The sequence below is a fragment of the Wasmannia auropunctata genome, unplaced genomic scaffold (assembly GCF_000956235.1).
Source record: "Wasmannia auropunctata unplaced genomic scaffold, wasmannia.A_1.0 LD336053.1, whole genome shotgun sequence".
NCBI classification, from domain to species: Eukaryota; Metazoa; Arthropoda; class Insecta; order Hymenoptera; family Formicidae; genus Wasmannia; species Wasmannia auropunctata.
The window spans coordinates 4,380,003-4,401,415 of record NW_012026837.1 but is presented as its reverse complement, the minus strand read 5'-3'; the positions used below and the strand labels follow the sequence as shown (position 1 = coordinate 4,401,415).

The 21,413-nt window shown below is 45.7% G+C and overlaps 3 protein-coding genes across 3 annotated transcripts; 2 read left to right on the top strand and 1 right to left on the bottom strand.

Moving 5' to 3' along the window:
• Positions 1 to 1,073: 1,073 nt before the first annotated feature.
• On the top strand, positions 1,074 to 8,535 carry LOC105451170 (zinc finger CCCH domain-containing protein 18-like). The gene is made up of 8 exons (XM_011691452.1): positions 1,074 to 1,504; positions 2,513 to 2,898; positions 3,114 to 4,278; positions 4,744 to 5,240; positions 5,505 to 5,788; positions 5,923 to 6,309; positions 6,576 to 6,962; positions 7,305 to 8,535. Exons 3-8 carry the CDS (start codon positions 3,138 to 3,140, stop codon positions 7,699 to 7,701), a joined length of 3,093 nt encoding a protein of 1,030 aa, XP_011689754.1. The 5' UTR covers positions 1,074 to 1,504; positions 2,513 to 2,898; positions 3,114 to 3,137; the 3' UTR covers positions 7,702 to 8,535.
• Positions 8,536 to 9,331: 796 nt separating this feature from the next.
• On the bottom strand, positions 9,332 to 12,905 carry LOC105451169 (FIT family protein CG10671). The gene is made up of 3 exons (XM_011691451.1): positions 12,531 to 12,905; positions 11,130 to 12,437; positions 9,332 to 10,952 (listed from the first exon to the last, which is right to left on the bottom strand). The coding sequence occupies exons 2-3, from the start codon at positions 12,106 to 12,108 to the stop codon at positions 10,723 to 10,725; spliced, it is 1,209 nt and encodes a 402-aa protein (XP_011689753.1). The 5' UTR covers positions 12,109 to 12,437; positions 12,531 to 12,905; the 3' UTR covers positions 9,332 to 10,722.
• A 209-nt stretch (positions 12,906 to 13,114) lies between these two features.
• Positions 13,115 to 21,227, top strand: LOC105451168 (CKLF-like MARVEL transmembrane domain-containing protein 4). The gene is made up of 5 exons (XM_011691450.1): positions 13,115 to 13,351; positions 17,707 to 17,861; positions 18,458 to 18,631; positions 19,148 to 19,246; positions 19,519 to 21,227. Exons 2-5 carry the CDS (start codon positions 17,727 to 17,729, stop codon positions 19,651 to 19,653), a joined length of 543 nt encoding a protein of 180 aa, XP_011689752.1. The 5' UTR covers positions 13,115 to 13,351; positions 17,707 to 17,726; the 3' UTR covers positions 19,654 to 21,227.
• The last annotated feature ends 186 nt before the right edge of the window (positions 21,228 to 21,413 follow it).

Genomic DNA, 21,413 nt, shown 5'->3' with positions numbered 1-21,413 from the left:
AAATCCTCTTTTTTTTCCATACCTCATTTCTTAGTGTAAAATCATTATTGAGGAAAATCAATTCTGGAAATCAGGAGGCTTGGCCCTTTAAAATGAGTTCAGGAAGATTGTTTTACGATTATTTTTTCACGAAGTTATTATAATTATAATTCAATTATAATTTATGTAATATGAAGTTTTGCGAGAAATAAAAAGTAAAAGAAAGAAGGATGTGGCATGTATATATAATACACGATTAGCACGGACACGAACCACGTTCTAATGCTATGATTTGATCGACAATGGTATAAGATAGATGTAGTACGTAGTTCCTTTTTTGAAAACGTGGACGTGGAGCGCTAGTGTACGGAGGAGAATTAGAGTTCCTTGAGGAACTCTAAGGAGAATCGTCGGTTCACCCAAAAAGCCAGCGTGGCCTCTCTCACGCTTCTCTCTGCCACAGTATATATCAGGGTGCCGTCCCATTAAATATATTTATTTAAATTAGTGCATTATTAAAAATCATAATTTTTTTATTATACAAATGCTTTATAAGTAATTACAAAACTTATTATGCTATAATATCGTATATATATATTGCTGCAAAATTACAATTTTTTTTCTACTGTTATTATCTTTATGGACAATCAAACACGAATGGTGTATTTGATAAAAATGCAGTTTTAAATAAAATTTATAACTATTTGCCTGCGCGAGTTGTAAATATTATATGTATGTATATAAGTATATGTATATAATAATTATTAGTATAATATATAAATATCTAAAAAGCATTGATCTAATAATAGATCATAAAATGAGTATTATAATTTATTATTATATTTCTTTTTATTAATGCATATTATTGGATAATTGTTTACATGTCAGGCATTTTAGCAATTGCTAAACACTCTAAACAGCCACGGTGACTTCCATAAAATTGCCAAAAACCACCGCACAGCCTCTCTCGTCAGATCTTTGCGTACGCCAATGAGAATCCGACCGCCGAGCACCCGATTGGTCGATTCTCGGACACCTGTCCATTCGTGGACAAGCGCGTCTCTGCGCGCACGCTCATCTAGCGATCCCGATCAAACCCACGGTCGCGTGAAAACGGACGGACACGGACGTGCACAATTTCCCTTGGCTTTGGCTCTCTCACTCTCCCTCTCGAACGTTTGTGCTTTGTTCTCCTCGTGACGGCACTCCTGACGGCACAGAGGAGTGCTCATCAGCGTGACGGGGATCCAGAGAGAGCGAGGGGATCCCGGAGACGGTGTTTCTCTCGCGACGACGGACCCGGGGGGTGCCAGAGCGTTCCGCGTGTGTGTGTGAGCGCCGTCCGTCGTGGAGGACGCGAGTCCGGCCGGAGTCCCCGTCTCTCGTCGCGCTTGGCGACCGAGAGTAACTTCCTCAAGTTACTTCAGCATCGCGGGTGACGCCGGGCCGCCTTGGGAGCCTCGTTAAAAGAGTCTCGAGTCTCCGGCGAGGCGCGCCGCCTCGCAGTACCGCGCGTACTCCAAAGGTAAGACGCTCCCGCCGACGTTCCCGTTCACCCGCGGGCAGGACGCGGAAACGATAACGGCGCCGACCTTGTTTATCGCCATCCTCCCCATTTTCCCTCTTCCTCCCTCTCCCCCCTCCCCCGCTCTCCACCCCTCCCCGCAAAACCGATCGCCACATCCCTGACACCGCTCGTACGTACGTACACCCGCACCCACGCGTGTTCCTCCGCAGTCTCGATTGCAGTGGTCTTCTTACTTAACCTTCTATCGCTCTCCTCGCGAGAAGAGATAACGCAAACGCCGTGCATCCGCGCTGGCATGCGACAAAGCGAGATGAGTGTGTGTTCCCTGGGAGAAGAAGGAGGAGGAGGCCTCCAGGCGTCACAACTTGACTGCAGATGCCTTTTATCTCCTTGTAAACAAAATAACGGATATAAAGCTTGAAAAGGAAGATAAGACACACGGTGGTGAGAGATAATCCTGCATACGCTGTATGTACGTGAGATCTGTTTAATTTTGGAAAAACTGGAAGTCACTCCTCCGCTGCCCTCCCGCTGTCAATCGAGCATTGCTACTGCAACCGACACTGCGGATCCCTTGACGTTTTACAACACGTGCGCACAGTACGAATTTTTTTTTTATATTTTTTTTAAGACTAGCAAGAATTAGCGCTCCTGATAAACGTCATCGGAATCACCGCAATGGCAAAGTTTAATTCTGGACGAAAAGAGAAACCTTGTGTGGTACGTCTAATATTGTTCATTCGCGAGGTAGTCGCCTTTTTAGAAGGCAACGTGAGTTCGCACTGACGTGTTACGATTGTTACGATGAATTGTCAATCGAATTACATTTTGCCAAAAAAAAAACAAAAAAAAACGATCATTAATGTGAAGTCACTTAGCTGTGCCATTATTATTAAAGCTTTCTTCATATTTTCGTCGTTCAGCTCGTCCCTCCCTCCCTCCCCCCCCTGGTCCCTTCCCCCTTTTTCTTTCTCTTCACCATAGGCCCAAAAAATATTCTTTCAGGTTAAAAGTTCGTTCGCTATAGTTTCGCTAGTGCAGTACAAAAAGTAAAACGGTTCGCGTGGTTTATATCGGTACTTCCTTAGTTTGTGTTGTGTTGCAAGTTGAAAAGTTTAAAACGACACCGTAAAAAAGTTCCGCGCAAGAGAAGTCCGTTCGAAAAGATATATATAAAAAAAAAAAGAAACAGTATGTATCCCCACATGTGATCCGCAAGCAAAAAGTTCAGTTTAAGTAATAAAGTATAAAAAAAAAAGAGTTTCTCGAGTAAAGAAAGAGAGAAAGAAAGTCGAAAGTTTGTGATACAAAAGAAAGTATGTTCGACACGATATGGATCGCGCGCGTTGTGCCATCAAGAGCGAATACCTCACAGGCTCTGATTGACACAGGTAAGCTGTGTGATGCTACTGATGCAGATTACTCAGTTGCTACATTCGGTCGGCCTAAAAGAAAAAAAAAAGTTAACTTACCAAGTAAGAGAGTGAAAGAGAGAGATTGGAATGGGTTACATTTTTTTAAATAATCTAAATCAAAAAACATTCCCGTTCCCGTCCGTTTAAAATCGTTCGCCACCCCTCTAACGAGTGCCATATTGATTTTACAGGCTGAAATCGAAAGAGAGTTCGACATGTCCGACTCTGGTACAGACAGTACTTCGTCAGAGGGTTATGACGAGGGCAGGAATCGGCTCACGTCGACCGGGGACGAGGTGACGTCGTCGCGCTACTCGCATCACTCCTCCGGATCGGAGCGGCGAAAGTCCGCCGCGAGTTCCATCTTCTCCGGCGGGAAGTCACCCCGGTCGCCGCCGTTGTCCCCGGGCGGCGAGTCCAAGTCGCCGCGCTCCACCCCGTTGTCGCCGAAGTCGCAGCACTCCGGGATAATGTCCCCCAGCGAGGAGGGCGGCTCACCGCGGTCGATTCGCAGCTTGTCGAAATCTCCACCGCCCCTGTCGCCGTCACCCGTCTCGCCAGCATATCGTCCGACGCCGGCGTCGCCGACATATCAGCCGAACGACGACGACGACGACTCGCCGAAGTCCTATCATTCGGGCAACAACTCCCTCGATTCACCACTCCGATCGGACCGGAGTATGTCGCGATCGCCCGTACAGGACAACGGCTCGTGCCTCTCGCCCTCGAACGACTCCAAGTCTATGCGCTTCGAGGACGTCGAGTCGAAGGCGTCCGACCTCGAAGCGGATATGCAGAGATCCGCCGACAACTCGTTGAAATCGTACTCGTTCAAGAACAGCGAGTCCAGGCAAAGTTCACCAAAGTCGCCCAGATCAGGCCCGAGTTCCGTGAAGTCCCTAATATCGGGCAGGAGCTCGCCGAAGTCGTTCAAATCCGGCCCGGCGTCCCCTATGGACGATCAGGAGTCGGATAAACCGTCACCGGCGCATTCGGGCCCTCGGTCCCCCGACGAGGAGAAGAACGGGTCGTACAACGAGTTGGACGGCGAGCAAATCTCGGATGGCGACATCGAGGACGAGCCGGAGCCCGTGTCTAAGTCTAAGCCCACACCGATGACCCATGGCGAGGATTTGTCGGACGTGTCGGACCTTGAGAGCATAGACGGCGCTGAAGAATCCACCGAACAGAACGCAGAAATAGAGAAGGCTCAAGAACAGAATGTCAAACAGGAAATCGTTAATGACGAGGAAAATATGGAAAAGGAAGACAAAAGTGCAACAGTTGGCTTGACAGAGGAAAGCGAGCAATTAGACTTTGAAGCCGACGGTCAATGGAAAGACGAACGTGATGAAGGTAGTTAATACATTATGAATTTCAAATCTTTATTGAAATTGTATATATATAAATTTTAAAATAAAATTTTCCGTGTATTAATTATATTAATATATATATAATATATTAATTATATATATATATATATATTAATATAATTCTATAATATATAATTTTAAGATATACAATTAATACATGGAGAGAATTTTATTTTAAAATTTACTCTGAAAATCATGTTAATCGTAGGACAACATGGTATTTCGACGAATTTTATGTGATTTTTACAATTTTTAAAAATACATATTACAACAAATTTATTGTAGTGCACAATAAAATTTGTCGAGATACTGTTGCCCCACGATTAACCTGATTTTCAGGGTAAATTAAAAAAAAACTCCGCGTAATTAATATAATTCCATAAATGTTTCTTCAAATGAGATGTATCTAAAAAAAAAATTGCATTTACTGTAACTGATAAAATTACAGGTGAAACTGAGGCGCCTGCCGGGAAAGAGACTAAAGAGAGTACGGAGAAGGATGGCAAAGACAAAGATAAAGACAAGGATAAAGCGAAGTCGAAGGAATCTGGTGAGCTAAACGATAAGGAAGAAGGGGAGGAGGGTGAGAAAGAGGAGTCCGAGTTGGAGGAAGGGGAGCTTAGCGACGGAGACGACGCACGGCCGGAGGAGACCGAGCCGCGGCCGGTGTGCCGCTTCTATAGCCGAGGTCAATGTACGTGGGGCGTTAGCTGTAGATTTTTGCATCCAGGCGTGACGGACAAAGGTAACTACACTATGTTCGATATGGTGAGGCCTATGGCGTACCCGCCGCACGCTGCCGCGCCACACGAGTATAGATCGCACATCGACAGACCGAGTATGCGATCGTCGTTGCCCGGCTACGGTGCTCCCGCACACGCACCCAAGGTGGAGGAGACGCCGACCGAGTCTGCCTGGGAACGCGGTCTACGCCACGCCAAGGAAGTAAGTCGCGCGCGAGAGATATTCTAGGTGCATTTGGCACTCCATCGGTCTGTTTTTTTTATAGCTGAACTGCTGCACTAGTTCACAGTTTATCTTTCTCTTTCTGCATTGGAAGAAGAAAGATAAACTCTGAACTAGTGTAGCCGGTTCAACTATAAAAAACAGACCTCATGCATCGTCGCGTTCGCATGATATATCGATTTTTCCACAAAATTTACACAAATCGAGTTTCAAAGGAGACACTTTCTCGCCCGATCGATCTAGATGATGCGCAAGGCCAATAAACGCAAGGAGTCGGACATGGATTTCGAGGAGAAAAAAATGAACTTGAGTTTAGGACAGGACGAGCTTGACAGGGAGGCGGGCTACTATGTGAGAGCGGCCAGTCCCGAGCCGCCGGTCGAGAGATGGCCTTCGCAACGGGAAGCACCGCGCAGGGTATCGTCTTCAACTAGACTTACGCCTGAGAGATACGTTGAGGAGCCCGAAGGTTATTATCCTCCTCCTCCTCCTCCTCCTCCTCCGTCCGCGTCAACCGATTATTACAGGTGAGACAACGAAACAATCGTACGTGGCCGAGCCATGTTTCTAAAAAGAAAATTATTTCTCTGTTGTACATGTTCAATCAATCCTGCCGCAATGCTTCGCAATCAAACCCATTTTTGTTACTTTAATCTTACAGGCGGGTGCACTACAAAGAGTCGCGCGAGTATCGGGAACGTTTCGACTATCACGCGGTTCCTCGCGGCGCGCACTCGGTCTCCCCGCCACCGCACAGCCGCGATCGCGAGAGGGAACGGGATCGCGAGCGCGAGAGGGAACGCGACTACTACGAGAAGTACGAGAAGAAGCACAAGCGGCCGTCGCGGGAGGTCATCGTGGAGCGTATCCCGCCGACGAAACCTTGGCGGGAGGAAGAGCCGCCCCCGGCCGAGAGGAGCAGAGGCGACGAATGGGCGGACCCGTGGATGCGGCGAAAGTCCCCGAGCGCTATACGCCGCAACACCTCGTCCCGCCGGCAGCCTCGTCGGCAGTCTTACTCCTCCGGATCTTCGTATTCGTCAACGAGGTATTACTCGTACTCGCCTTGCGACTTGATCACGTTAGAATCTCACAAAAGAGTCTCGCTTTATATATAGAAATTCCCAGGAAGATCTGGAGTTGACTTACTTGAGAGTATACATTCGATAATACTTCTCGCATGAAGAAAGAGAGAAAACGAAGACAGTACGTTAGTCGAAAGAGAATTGTGTGCATTTATTTTCGAATCGAATGTCTCTCTCGTGCTACTTTGTGTTATATATAGAAACATATAGGAGAGTCTCGTCTTTTTAGTTCTAGCCGTAGCTCCAGTCGTTCTAGCTACAGTTCTTACGACTCCCTATCCAGGTCTCGTTCACCCTCCCCTCCGTCTAGAACCCGCTCCGCTGGCAAAAGCAAATCCGCTGTCCTCACCTCACCACCCCCGAACAATCCCCCCGTTCCCGCGGCCACGCCTCAGCGTGGTGCCATGCTAATGAATCCTCCCGCTCCCTCTCCCCGTCCACCCAAAGGCTCTATTTCCCCGACGACGGGTACGCTGCATCGACGGGCCGGACTGAATCCACCTGCTCCAAGTCCACTACTATCGTCTCATCGTCATCATGAAAAAGCCAGGGAGCAAAAGGCTGCTTTGGCTGCGGCTGCTGTGGCTAAGATCATTAAAAGTCGTTCTCGTTCTAGGTAAAAAGAGATGACTTTCAAATTAGTCAAGTAGTTAAGATGAAATCCTATATGAGTGTAAGAGATGTAACTTCAAGGAATTCTCCATTTTATTTATTTATTTATATATTTTTTCCTTGAGATTCTTACTAATTCTTTTTTGAGATTCTTACTAATTCTGACACGTGTTTAATTCTGCTTGAAAAAGTTATTTTTATGATATAACAAAATTAAATATTAATATTTATTAGTATTTATAAACTCATTTGATTAATCTAATTTTCTAGAGTATTTCTTGGTTTGTATTTATTAATTTTGCGTAAAGATAGAGAGAAAGGAGAGAGAGAAAAAAATACATTTCAGATCGTCCCACAGCAGTTCCGGATCGGAGAGCAGCGGAAGTAGCAGCGACTCGAGCGAATCGAGTTACTCGTCGTCCTCGAGCGAGGCGCGTAGAAGAAAGGGTTCGACGCCGCCGTTGCCGCGCAAAGATTCCAAGGGCATCGACGCTCTGAAGCTGAGCGGCGCGAAGCAGCAGATCAAGCTAACGCTGAAGCCCACGAGCAACACCACGGCGGTGAAGAAGATCGACCGTAGTGCACTTATCGCAGGTAAAAAGCGGGGTATCGAGTCACCGCCGTTGATCGACGACAAGGCGGTGGCCAAGGCCACCAAGAAGGCGAATTCGCGGCGCGAGGAGTTGTTGAAGCAACTGAAGGCCGTGGAAGATGCGATTGCGCGTAAAAGGTCGAAGGTTTAAATCCGAATCCGATTGATGACAACGTTACACCCTTCGTGAACAGAGATTGAAAACGGTATAACAAATATACATATACATATATACGAACCGAAGAAACTTGATGGTATAAATTCCGACATATGTATATCGATATATTGATAGCTTTTCGATAATACTAGCATTGTCAAATTATACAGTTATTCATATAGATAAATTATACAATTTAGATTTTTCACCTCAATATCGAAGCTCATTCAAAAGCGTTTTTGCGATGAAACGAAAGAATCTAGATAGAAATATCTTACCGAAATTATACAAGGTGGATAGTAAATAATGTAAAAGATTTCAGGGGATCATTCCTCACATAAATTTCAAGACGAAAATTTTATATGACTACGTGCTCGAAATGGCTTAAGTTTCAAGGATAGAGTGTCAAAGTTGAAGGAAAAATTTCGCTTTTTTTTTTCTAAAAATTTCAGAAACTACTCGTGTTATTTTGATGAAGCTTAAATAATTGAAATTGTTAAAACCGCATATGAGCAAATGGGGAAAAATATTAGTAAAATATTTTTCATAGTTCTACATTTATGTCAATTTTTAAAGAAATCGGAAAATTACAGTCAGGTAGGTTTACTTGTAAGCCTTTTTTCCCCTTTTATTCCACCGGCTGGTGGATTATAGCGCCTTCAACCTTCTTGCAAGGGTATATAGCGCTCGGCACTGTACTTGTAAGTCGTTTTCGATATGGTTACATGAAGTTTTTGTCTTGAATTTGGGATGAGGAATTATCCTTTGAAATTTTTTACATTATTTAGTATCCACCCTGTAGATTATCAATTTTTGAAAGATAATGCTATACTTGTAATTAATTACGAAGTTCCGAATTTTCTCGCATCTTTTTTTTGTAACGTTTGTAAAATTCATCAAAAATACCATATGATTTTATAATACGTCAATAATATAATTACGTAATACCAGTATAATATGGTACTAAAATTGCGTACGTACTGCGATGTTATGAAACTCTCAAACAATTTTATATTGATCTCAATTGAACATTTTTACAATTGAAAAATAGAAATATCTACGCAATATCGATATACAGCTGCGAAATTATCTCTGTATTCAGTCTCTGTTCGCGAGTGCGGATAAATACGTATGTATTAAATGTTATCTAAGTACACTGTATAATTAGCTGCCATCACCATCACGAAATAACGAAAGTGTGAGGCCTGTTAGATTGTGATGGTCCATATAAGCAAAGATATGTTCTCATTTTTACAATACAGGGTCGAATCCCATTATTTACACTTTATTTCTTCGCTAGACTTCTCTTTTTCTTAGATAGGAAACGCTTGAACGTGTAATGATTGATACTGTACAGTCTCGCCGTGATTTTGTTTTAAAATAACACTCGGGATTACTTTTAAATGTAAAATGTAAAACATAAGAAATACATTATGCATACCGAAAAACGTTGTGACGACATCTCGCATCTTAATGCACATGCATAATTAATTATATCTAGTGTGGATTAATTGAATTCCGTTTAGCATATATGCGTGTAAGAGGTTTCTACAATCACACGATGAGTTAAGGTTTTTTTCTAAACCGGAAAGCAGGTTGGGGAAGTGATATTAAACGATGTAAATTGTCGTGTCTGTACAAATGTCTATTCTACTTTATTTTTTACTCCTAACATCAAAGTATTAAACACCGTAGAGTGGATTGTCGAAGATCTCTATGTTGCCAAATGTGAGAAATATTCTGCAACTCGTAGGTATAAAATCAGCGATAGAGAGCTCATTTTGTTACAATTATTTTAGGCAGTGCTGCTAAATTGATATTATTTTTCGTAAAGTTGAAGTTTGCTAATACGAAAGCCAGCAGTAATCAGAGATACATGATACTGTCATTTTTCGTTAATTAACAGACAAGTTCAGTCTGTAATTAAAAAAAAAATTAATTACAACAAATTTTGCAAGTTATATATATATACTTGTCTTGTTATCACAATAATTTTTATCTTCACTAAAATTTTTCGTTTGGAAAGCAAAATGTTATCATCTTATATGATACAACTCAGAACGTGGCTTTTTTTTTGTTATTATCGAATTAGAAACGTTCAGTAAAGATTAGTGACCTGCGGTATTAAACAATTAAAAATAAGAGGGAAATACTCCTTTAAATGCAACGATTGTACTACGCGCGAGGAAGAAAGATTTCATAATGAGAACTATATATACCATATATATATATATATATTTTGTACTTTCCTTCCGTGTATAAATACAGCATAGCGTATAAACGCTACGTTAATTTCATGTCGTAAAACAGCCTGTTAACTTAAGGAAAACGGACGCTTTGTTAACAACAGTCTTTATTAAATAGTAAGTTACAAAACAAAACTCAGAATCGAAGACACCGATTTTAAACTTTAAATAAATGTGTCTTTCCTTTTCCTCTTGAAAACAATCCAACAACCGAAACAAAAAAACAGGCACACACACTCCTGTTTATTATCCTATGTGAAATAATTTAAAAGCATATAAATTAAAAGCACGAGGTTGCTCCATTTGGACAAGCTTAGCTGCTGCTGTATTGCACTAAATCCATGATATCCCAATGCATGCGCGGGTGTGTCGAAATCTTTTATTTAAGTACATGTAGAGAGCCAAATGAAGGCATCTACATATATCCTTCGAACGAAATTTTATATAAATGTACATAATTCTTACATTCGAAAAAAAATCGACCCTATATCCAGATGCTTATTCAAATATATACTGTACATTTTACGTAAATTTTCTCGATACAATTCAATTGATGAGTTATGATAATTGTTTTTAAGTGTCAAGATTCTTAATTGGAAATTTCGTGGAACATAATAAGGCATTATATAAGCGTTATCTGGACATTCTCAAAATACTCAGTCCCTGTGGTCCACGCTGCGCGATCACCAAACGTTGCAAATATCCAACAAGGGAACAGGAGTTCCCGAGATGTGAGAGTGAGCGACGCTTCGTCGAGGACGACATGTTTTTACCCCCTCGTAGCGGACACGTCGAGGTCCGCTTGTCTGTGCGACGAATTCGGCTCCGCGGGCTCTTGCATCGCCGACGTCGCCGTCGTTCTGATCGGCATCCCCATAAACCTCGGCTGATTGGTGCCATTCAGCGTGCTGCGCCTCGCCCTGGCGCTGACCTCCGGATTCGTCTTCACCTCGTTGTATCTGAAGAGGCCGTCGCCGGGCGCTGGCAAGTGGCACCCCGTACCACTTGCCAGCGCCCGGCGACGGCCTCTTCAGATACAACGAGGTGAAGACGAATCCGGAGGTCAGCGCCAGGGCGAGGCGCAGCACGCTGAATGGCACCAATCAGCCGAGGTTTATGGGGATGCCGATCAGAACGACGGCGACGTCGGCGATGCAAGAGCCCGCGGAGCCGAATTCAGCTTGTACCACCACTGATACGTGACGTACCACGTGACGACCGCGGCCACGCCGCCCAGGAACTTCTCGATCATGATGTGATAGTAGAGCATCGTCGACACCAACATGATGTCCCAGAGCAGCTGCTGCAACGTCATCACCACGAAGAGGCCGCGTAGATATGGTGTGAGAGCCCGGTGCGCCTTCTTCAGGAACTCCAAGTCACCGTCGGAGAGACTGCGCAACGGACCGGTGCTGGTCTCGGTCGGCACAGACCGCGTGTGCTCCTCCCGCATTACCAGATCCTTGATGCCCTCCCACCCCACGAGGGAGGAGCCCTCCTCGGCGAGGATTAGACTCGAGTAGATCAGGATGAACGTGTGGCCGGATATATCGAGGCCGCTCCAGAATCTCCCCGACTGCAGGCACTTGGCCTTGGACTGCATCTGCATGTCGCGGGTGCCCAGGCATCTGCCGTAGTTGGTCTCGATGTAATTGAACAGCTTCGTCCAGACGAACCAGGCGACGGTGGCGAACACGATGCGGGTCAGGTGCCTCAGCAGGATCGGCCGACGGCCGCAGCCCAGGGTGTGCGCCGTCAGGACGACCCAGGGCACGATCACGGACAGCAGCCAGCCCCAGCCCCACTTGACGAAGTACTGATTCAGGACGTTGTCGGATCTGGAGAAGTAGGTGCGCGGCATCGCGACGAAGTCCGCGATCAGGGAGACCGTGAATATCGTGCCGCAGTAGAGGGCCACCTTGAGCCGGGTGTCGAACAGCAGCGACTTCTTGCACACGTGCAGCAGCATCGTGACCAGGACGAGGCCGATCGAGCTCGGCGCCGCGGTCGGTCGGGTGCCGCCGCGGTCCTCCTGCTGCGCGTTGCTCGGCCGGAAGTTCATCCGGCTGCTCGACCGCAGCCCGCTGCCGGGAAAACCGGACGCGCCGGGGTTTCCGGACGACGTGTGGATGCTGCGTCGCTTGCCCGTTGCCATCGCGTCTCTCGAGAGTTCGATTCTTACTGTTTGGCAGTCGACTTTCACTCCAGTATCATCGCACTGGGCTTAACCTCTTCGGCGAGGAAGAGAAGTGCACTACCTGCGTTTCGCGGGGCCGATACTGCTTTCCAATCTCTCTTCAATTCCTCAGCTGTCCACGGAGAATCGAGGCAATCTGCTCCGTCATCCACTGGTTGACCCTCTCCCCACCTCGTTGCTCCGTATCATTATGCGTGCCATGGATGTCCTTTGCACCCAGGTGCCTGCCTAGCCTACTTAGGTTCTTCTATGTGTACGATGTAGATCTACTATTGACACGATACTTCCTGCATTTAAAATGAGAGAGATGTACAATTGGATGTCGCGAAGAAGATGAAAAGTAAAAAGAAATTCGATTATGAGAAACAAACGGGACTAACCATGACCATGACGTTTACCCATATGGCGCTCATAGACGTAGTAAATGTAGACTCGCAACTGCTCGCAACTGGTACCAAATCGCCCGTATCGTACCGTAATTTTAAAGTAAATGTACGGTAAGAGTTATTCGCATTTCAATCTTACGTTTGAAATTATTTTAGATCGGATTCCAAGTGATTTTACAATTTTATCTAATTAAATAATAATTATATCCGAACAAATATAATTTATATAATCTTAATCATAAAGTTTTTCTTAGCATTTGCGTCATAGTTTTTTTGCACTTAGAAAAACAAGTATATAATTACGTAGGCGTATTTAATTAAAAGGAAGAAAAATGAACAAATAGATTCCGTCGCAAAAGGATGAAATCATGCGGTGTGAATGCGACGTCGTGCGTTCCGAGACTCATTTTCGGGGGGGGGGAACACATTTCGATCTCCCTGCGAACGCGTTCGCAAAACCCACCCTCACGAGACTCGGCGCGAGCGCGCGGCGAGTCTCGTCTTCGCGTACTTCACGGCCGGTTATCCCGAGACTGGAGCAAACGAAGGAGGAAGAAGGAGGAGGGGGGAGGGGGGGAACGCCGCGACTCACGCCGGGACGCGGAGCGGAGATTCGAGTGAACGATCGCGGTGGATCGGGGCCCCCGAGTTGTTTGCGGCTCTCCGTTGGCATCGAGTGTTCGGCCGAAAGGGGAGAAGAAGGCGGAAGTGTAGTGTCGTCGCGACGACTCGCCGAAGGGGAGTTAAGCGAGTCAGGCGGAGCGGAAGGACAGAGGAGCCGGAGTTGGAGTAACAGTAACAGGTGGAACACACAGGTAACAAACAAAAGTTCGTTGCACGAGAGTCACCGCTCGGCGCGGCCCGCTCCGCGGTCGCCTTCGCGCCGCTCGGCGCGCCCGCGGGAATCCGCCCCGTGACGCGACGAAATCGCCGCGGATCCGCCGCGCCGTTCTCGGCGCTCCGGATGATCGGATGGCGCGTAGCGTCGACGATCCCTCCGCGGGTCGATCCGCGGGAGGACGCGCGGCGACGCGCGGCGCGGCACGTACCGAGTCGATAGAGTCGCGCTAATTCAACGCGTAGACGGTCGGTCGTCTACGCTCCGCTTTCATCTCGGCCCGCGAGCGTGGGAGAAACGGCGCGGGGCGTAGCTCCTCGCGACTCGCGGCCGCGAGCGGTAATGAATGAAGCGAGATTACTAGCGCGTTGACAGCTTTCCGCACGGCCGACTTTGGTGCCGCGAGAGAATTCGCCGAGAACGAGGACGCGGTCGTGGCTCCCTTCCCCTCCCCGCGCGAGTCTCGCTTGCCGCGCGAGTGGAGAAGCCGCTAACGTGACGTTACGCATTTGTTTACAACTTTGCCGTTTTCGATCGCAGCCTGGGGGAAACTCTGCGTTACGCGCCCGTGCACGCGTGAGTCTGGCGTGACGCGTACAGTCCGCCTCCAGATAAACGCGAGATATTATTTGCGAAAATATTAGATTAATTTTCAAAATAACCTTATCTATTATTCAGTCGATGATGTTAGAAACCTCTCCCAGGCATTCATAATTCTTTGTTATAGATCTAATTGTAAGTCTCTGCCTTAATTCTTTATAATACTTTTATTTTCATGTATTGTATAATAATGATATCGTTCGCACTTCAATATAAAATTATTATTAATATTAAATTTTTTAAATTATTTCAAGTCCCAACGATACTATCCGGTCCAACGAAAACTCCACAGCATCTCGAGTACTTGAGACGGTTATAAATATAAAATTACGATAAATTAACGATATTAAATATAAAATTGGATTATGAATGCTCTGGCTGTTAAAGTCGTAAGAAGTCATTCCGACAAATTAAATCGCCTAAATCAATTACAATCCCGGGACAGTTCTGACAGTTCGGCTGATCGATACGAGTCAAGCGTTGTGTGGAAACGGAGCAGATCTTTTTGGAAGTTCGGGGCGTCCGATATGGCGTCGCGTCCGTCCAACCCCCGTCGTCTCCCGTCCGCGTGGGTCGCGTCGTTAGATTCGATATCCCGGTATCTCGTTGCGACAACATAATATACTAGTCCTCCACCCACACGCGTGCGTTCACGCGTGCATTCCGTCCCCGCGGCACCTACCGATACATATATATCTCTCTCCCTGCAGCCGCGAGACACAAGACAGCCGGGGCCCGCTGAGCCGCGATTCCCGCTTGGGATGCTTCGATACCGAGGCCCCCCCGCTTAAAGCGGCGTCTATACAGTGAGACTTAAGACTTGAGATTTAAGAAAATTGATCAATCATAGTGGATTATTCATTTTACGTGAGAAGAATAATCGATTATGACTGGTCAATTTTCTTAAATCTTAAGTCTTAAGTCTCATCGTAGACGCCGCTTAGATTGATCGCCGATTAAACCTCTGTATCGCCGTGCGATACGTGGAAATGTAATAAAACTTCAATTTTTTAAGTCTGGAGACCGATGTTCCAAAACAGTTTTTCATTCACTGGAAATAATTTTTTTTTCGCAAGCAAAAAAATCCGGTTACGCCGAGGATTAACTGTATAGGCAGAACGAATTATACAGTTAGAAGTTTCGCCGCAGGCAATCTGCGGCGATTCTGCCGGTTGAATCGATCGCCGTTTCCGTCATCATGCTGGATAAATTGCTGATAAATCGCGACTGTAATTTTATCCCGATGAATGGCAAAAAGAAATTCGCGTTACGCCTGTGACGCACGAACAACAATATAGCGGGACTCATCATCGATGAAATACGAATTATGGAATTCGTAAATGGAATGTGGCTCATCAATAATGCAATGCCAGAAGCGAAAGATATAAAATGACTTAATTGCGCGTTGCGTGCTAAGGGATAATAAATTGCAAATTTAACTCTTTAATATTCCCGACGTATTCAATAAATTTTGTCCTTTGAATTAAATTCCGCGTGTACACCAAATTATTAAAAAGTCGTCTATTTATCATAATGATATGATAAGATATTAATGATACGTTAATTTATTTATGTAATTACGCGTAGCGTGCAATAAGTCCGCGGTGATTTTTAGGGATCAACGGGGGATGACGGACGAGCGCGTATTATACGCGCTCGATAAAACACACGGCGCTTTGCCGCGTTGCATGAATTTACAAGCGTCCTCGCCCCATCTTTTTTCCCCACCCGCGTCGTGGGAGGATTTAACGACCACGTGTGCGCGGCCGCACCTCGCGCGCCTCACGGCTCGCCGCGCGAACTGTCACCGTCTATTTCCAGAGGCGGGATGACCTCACGCTGCGAGATTAAGTAATTCCCGCGGCACGCGTCTCGAATGACACAATAAACGAGACGCCGCGCCGCGGCGGTCTCTAACCCGAATCCCGAATCTCTTCGAGATGAGGCTCTCCGGCGGATGAGGCTGCACGCGAGGAGTTCCGTTCCTTTTCGTTCAGCAATATAAGCCACTCGAGTGGAATAATAAAGATCTTGAGTGATCCTTTCTCTCTCTCTCTCTTTGTCTAGTTACATCCTTTCGTGATGGAACGATTTTCGGAAAATAATTTCAGCGGCGTGTCTTCTCGTGGACCGTCACCAGACGCGCGCGCGTCCGTCATCCGCGTCGTTATCGTCGACGCAAACGCGTTTACGCCTTTTACGCCTGCACGATAGCTCCCGTAATCGATCCGCGATGGCGTTTTCATTTTCCCCGTCCCTCGGCGTCGATCGCGGGATGCAATATCTCCGGCGCGACTGGCGGGCGTCCCCCCCCCCCCTCTTGCCCCCTCCCGCCGCGCGTGATCTCACGAAGGACGTTAATTGAGCGTTAATTGCGGGAAGCGCGGAAGAATCACGTGTCAGGTGAAGTATGCGTGTGTCCTTCTTCGTGTGTATGGCATCGAGTCGATCGATGATTGACGTAGTGCTGCTGAATCTTTCAGATTTCTATATGATTTATGTATTAATTTATTACATAATAGCATTATCGCGCGACGAACATTTCGAAAAGTAAATGGATCAATACATAAGATGTAAAGATAAAGTAAAATGTGCTTTGAAATTGTTATTAAAAAACGTGTAAAAATTTAATTAAAAAATTCTACTTTATAACCAGAAATGTAAAAAGAAGATAACAAATTTAAATATTGCATAAATTAAATTAGGAAATTTATACAAATATGACCGATCAGTTTGGCTTCTGAGAAATTTAGCAAAATATTATATATAATGAAGAGTATGTGCAGTATAAAATAATCTATAGCCGCGCATATAATAAATTAATATATATTATTTATAAGAATTTAACATTTGATGTAGACGGCACATCTAATTAATGCAAAAAAGATTTCACGGCGAAGTAGCCGACCGTGTCAATTTGTCGTTGTCAGAAGTGGACGAGTAATAGTTCCCGGCAAAGGAAGTCGTGAATCGATTAGATGCAAATAACGAAGGTAGCACGCATAGCAGCGAGATACGCGGCGTCATACAGAGCAGTTCGTTTAATTATAAACAGACGGCAAGTTGTTTGGGCACAATCAATACGCGCTGGATACGATAGTAAATATCAGAGCGTGTGCTATTTTCTCCGACATTCGCGCGTGGAGCAGCATCCCCCGACGGTGGAAGTTGCATAAGCAACGCGTCCCTCGGATGCCTCTTCGCAGAAATAATTTTGCATCTCGAGTGGGCCACTCTGAAAGATGTATACCACTCACTCTCGCGCGGTCTCTTTACTCCTCTCGAGTTCCCGATGCCAAATAATTTTAATTAAAGATCGATACGTCTATTCGTGGAGGTTTATTTACCGAAAATTAAATCTCCAGGGGGAGGGGGGGAAGGCACGAGATAAAACGCTCTTCAAAAACTCGCCGATCGCGAATTCGCCTCCGACACGTTTTGACATTTCGCGTTTTGCCGCGATCTGAGCGCGCGCGTTTGACAAACGCCACCGGCGAATCTTTATTTTAAGGTCCATCTTTTCCTCATTCCCCTCGCATTCGCGCGGCTCGGTCGATGCTCGGTCGACCGTTCCACTTGAGACGCGCCCTTACGAAGAAGAATCACCGTCGCACTCGCACGCGTATATCGGATCGGATCAGGTGGCGGCGGCGGTGACTCGCGCCGAGCCCGTGCGGAGATTATACCCTGGCGTTGCGTGTACTATACGGTGTCGTTATCGTTGCGTTACAGTTTTAAAGTAACCGGAGACGATGGATCAAGGTTTCCCGGGGCAGCACACCACCACGACCACCGTGACGACCACCACCACGACGACTCAGCCCAATATACGGTTCGATCCGTCGTATGCGAGGACATTGCCTGGCATGCTGAAGATCGTGCAAGTGGTGAGTTTCTCTGCGCGAAACGTGCACGCTCGTCGTCGCTTCGCCCGTGTAATTTCGCTGTAATTTCGTCAAGCGAGAAATGCTTTTAATGCTTGATCTAATATCGTCGCTTGAAAGTGAGCCGCTCGGTCAGGTCTCAGTATCGTTAATAAGAGATCCTGACTCGTAAGTTAATTATTGAAGTCCAACGTGAGAGATATTATATCACGCGATGTGAAATTCTTTAAATTTTAGCTTTTCTGTTAAGTACATTTAGATGCTCGTGTAGACGAAAATATTAAATTAGTCGAGAGATTATCAAGAACTATAGAAAATTAAAAGCGCTTGGCCGCGCGCGTTAAATGTACGCAGCGTGTAAACGGCAGTGTATTACATTGTGTGTACAAAATGCACGTCTACCGTGAATTAAGATTACGGCCGACCGGTATGAGGCCAGTTGCGTCACTCGGCTCTATAATGGATTCTTAAATCTCTCTCACGACGGGCTCCGGAGAGCCCCGCGTAGCGCTTTGTATTTGTGCACAATGCGTGCCTGCTCAGCTGCGCGACGGAGAATTTTCATGAATGATAATCACGCCCGGGGTCTCCTCTTTCAGGTACTGAATCTCTTGGGATTTATATGCATAACGGTGTCGACATTCAGCAGCCACAGCCGGGGAGGATGGTTCAATACCGTGGCCATGGGCGGCTTCTGGTTCACGGGGATCCTGCTCGTCCTCTACCTGTTCCACATTGTGGAGAAATTCGCTAGGATCCCCTGGCTTAAAATCGTAAGTCACTCGCGTTTTCTCGCAACGCGCCGAGCTAATCGGCTGCCTCCTTTATCTCGCAAAGGCGCGCGCTTAAAATAAATCGCCAATAAGAGGAAGTAGACAGTGTATAGAGAACAGGTCGTGTTCGATAACACCGGTATAAGTATCGCCGTGTACACGCGTGTAACAAGAGCAGGGGGGAGTGAAAGCCCCGGCTAGAAAGTTTCTACGCGCTTAGGAATGTAAAAAATCGACCCGTCAGCTCCGACTTTTATGCTCACGGGTGAACGATCGATCGCGAGCGACATAATGAGGGCGGTCGCAGTCGAAGCTGGGCCAAAGATCGTTCGTAATCAGGTTGACCTTTTAAGAACGTCAGGGTTACACGGCATTACATACGTAGGCGCGTCTTTGCAGCGTGACGTGCCTTGTCTCGTGTCGACAGGTTGCGTGTTTTACGAACTCAACCACGCCTTCGCTCGAAAACAGCTGCCCGTCTATGCAGTGCTATAATCTAGTGCATTTTAATTTCAGGAGTTTATATTCTGCACGATATGGACCGTTTTCTACTTGCTGGCCGCTTCCCTCGCAGCCGATTACGCGCGCTACACGGAGGCTTTCGGCGTTGCTGCGGTAAGAATTCTTTTATATATATATATCTTCTGAATTGCATTTTTACATCCTGCTCTAGTTAACGCAAGTGTCAAAAAAATGTCGACAAACATTCGAATTTTTTCGTAGAAAAGAAACATATAAATTATTGCACAAATTAAGAATATTAAAAAAAATACAAATCTTTATAAAAAAAATTTTTTTGCTATTTAAATCATTTTTTTATCATTCTCAAAGTAGTAGTAGGCGAACGGATACACTTTTTGTTGTTTAATACTGAGATCTATGTGTAGTTCTTCGGATTTTGCGCAATGGTGGCGTACGGCTACGACGCTTGGCTGAAGTTTAAAGCGGCGAAGAGCGGAGCGTTGGCGCAGGGCCAGCACACGCCGAAACAAGTGTCCGCCGTCACCAGTCCGGCGTATTAGACACTCTGGAGGGAGGAGGGGGAGAAGAGGGCCCACGGCAGGATGGACCACACCGGTCGACATCGATCGGGCCGATCGATCGATCGACACATATCGTTACCTTTGTGCGGGGCCAGTCCTTTTTGTAATTCCGGCGCGTTTCTCTCGCACGTTCCTCTCACGCGGAACGTCAACGCGGCACGCACGAAGCGCGTGCGTAGCACGTGCCCGTGCGTGTGTACGCACGTTCGTCCGCGCCCGCGCACGTACACACGACTTTCCTTTTCGTCTCTATTTTTCCCTTTTTTTTTGTACTCTGTAACAAGGCAATAATCTACACTACGCCGTAGCATTAACTTGTATTCTAACATGTGGAGGAAGAGGGCGACATGCGGCGCGTTATCCCGCCGCCGAACAACGATTGTTAATATTTTGTAATAATGTTTCGCCGCGTCTTTGCTTTTTCGATCGACTGTTATTTATGCGATGATGTATGTGTACATGTATATATCTATATACGCGTAACAAGTCCTGTAAACGTTGTTGAATCCGTAATCTTAAATTATTGTTGGAACCGAGGAAGCGACGCTTAAGCATCGTAGTGGTGGTAGACGACGATGCTCGGGCGCGATTTTTAGCGCGACATCGAGTGCCGTTGCAAGTGCTAGATCTATTTTAATCCTCTGGGCTTCTTGTTCGCAACCGGACCGGTTCAATTTTATCTTCAGCGATTGTTCTTCACGTTTCTGCCAACGAGACATTTTCCGATTTTTCTCGTCGATCTCCATCCGAGAATTTAAATTTGAAAGAATTTAAATTTGAGAGAAACGATTGAATGGATAGATGAATGGAGCTTAATGGAGGATTTATTTCTGTGCATGAAACGATCGCTCAAGAGGAGCCGTTCGGTCGTTTGCAAGCAACAGCAGAGCATGCAAAAAATTAAGATGCTGAGAATTTTTTCCCCTTTATCGTCGTATACGTAGACGTCGTAGACTGTCATTTATAGATTTTCTTAGATTGTTCGATATTGCGCTTTGCAAGCCCCTTAAACGCACGGAGGGATCAAGAGTGCAGCTGCGACTGCGCGAATTGTACAGGGGGACGCAATAAGATAATATAGGCGTGATCACATATACACACACATACACATACACACAGACACACATACACCCACAAATAATAGACGCGTTACTTGGCTCGCGACGATCATCTGCCGCGTTCGTCATCATATCAGATCATCATATCGCATTACTCGGGAACGCGTAATCTCGCAAGGTGAGATACTCACGAGATCATCTCGTATACGAATGAGAATAATTTGTTACAATATATATCGAAGAGTAATACACGTACACACACACTCTCTCTGTTGCGACTCGCGTAAGCTGTATATAATTTATTAGTTTTGTTACCTTTATTCAAGGCTCGAATCTCTATATACAGATATATAATAACATCGATATATACACAACACGATATACACTTGTATCAATGTCTAGTTAAAGATCTGACGAGAAATTTGAAATCTGACGTGGATATTATTATACATAATAATGATCGGCGAAATAAAGTTTCAACGTCGATAAATGTAACGAAATGAATCATTGACTGTTATTTCCTGGATATAAAATTCGCTCCCGATCCCCTTAATGTCGGGGGACGAAATGGATTGTGTCGAGATATCCGTAATAGAGCTCACGAATAATATCACGAATTATTTTTGTAATGGATTTTTTTTATTTCCAACAAGAATAAGGTACTGTCGTTTCTCGCAAAAG

What these genes read in the sequence shown, in the direction of transcription:
- LOC105451169 (XM_011691451.1), bottom strand. Translation starts at nt 12,108, where the DNA reads ATGGCAACGGGCAAGCGACGCAGCATCCACACGTCGTCCGGAAACCCC. An exon ending in TCAGTGGTGGTACAAGCTGA is followed by an intron (nt 10,953 to 11,129) that starts ATTCGGCTCCGC and finishes TGGCAAGTGGTA; the next exon opens with CGGGGTGCCACTTGCCAGCG.
- LOC105451170 (XM_011691452.1), top strand. Translation starts at nt 3,138, where the DNA reads ATGTCCGACTCTGGTACAGACAGTACTTCGTCAGAGGGTTATGACGAG. An exon ending in GAAAGACGAACGTGATGAAG is followed by an intron (nt 4,279 to 4,743) that starts GTAGTTAATACA and finishes ATAAAATTACAG; the next exon opens with GTGAAACTGAGGCGCCTGCC. An exon ending in TCTTCGTATTCGTCAACGAG is followed by an intron (nt 6,310 to 6,575) that starts GTATTACTCGTA and finishes TCGTCTTTTTAG; the next exon opens with TTCTAGCCGTAGCTCCAGTC.
- LOC105451168 (XM_011691450.1), top strand. Translation starts at nt 17,727, where the DNA reads ATGGATCAAGGTTTCCCGGGGCAGCACACCACCACGACCACCGTGACG. An exon ending in TGCTGAAGATCGTGCAAGTG is followed by an intron (nt 17,862 to 18,457) that starts GTGAGTTTCTCT and finishes CTCCTCTTTCAG; the next exon opens with GTACTGAATCTCTTGGGATT. An exon ending in GGATCCCCTGGCTTAAAATC is followed by an intron (nt 18,632 to 19,147) that starts GTAAGTCACTCG and finishes TTTTAATTTCAG; the next exon opens with GAGTTTATATTCTGCACGAT.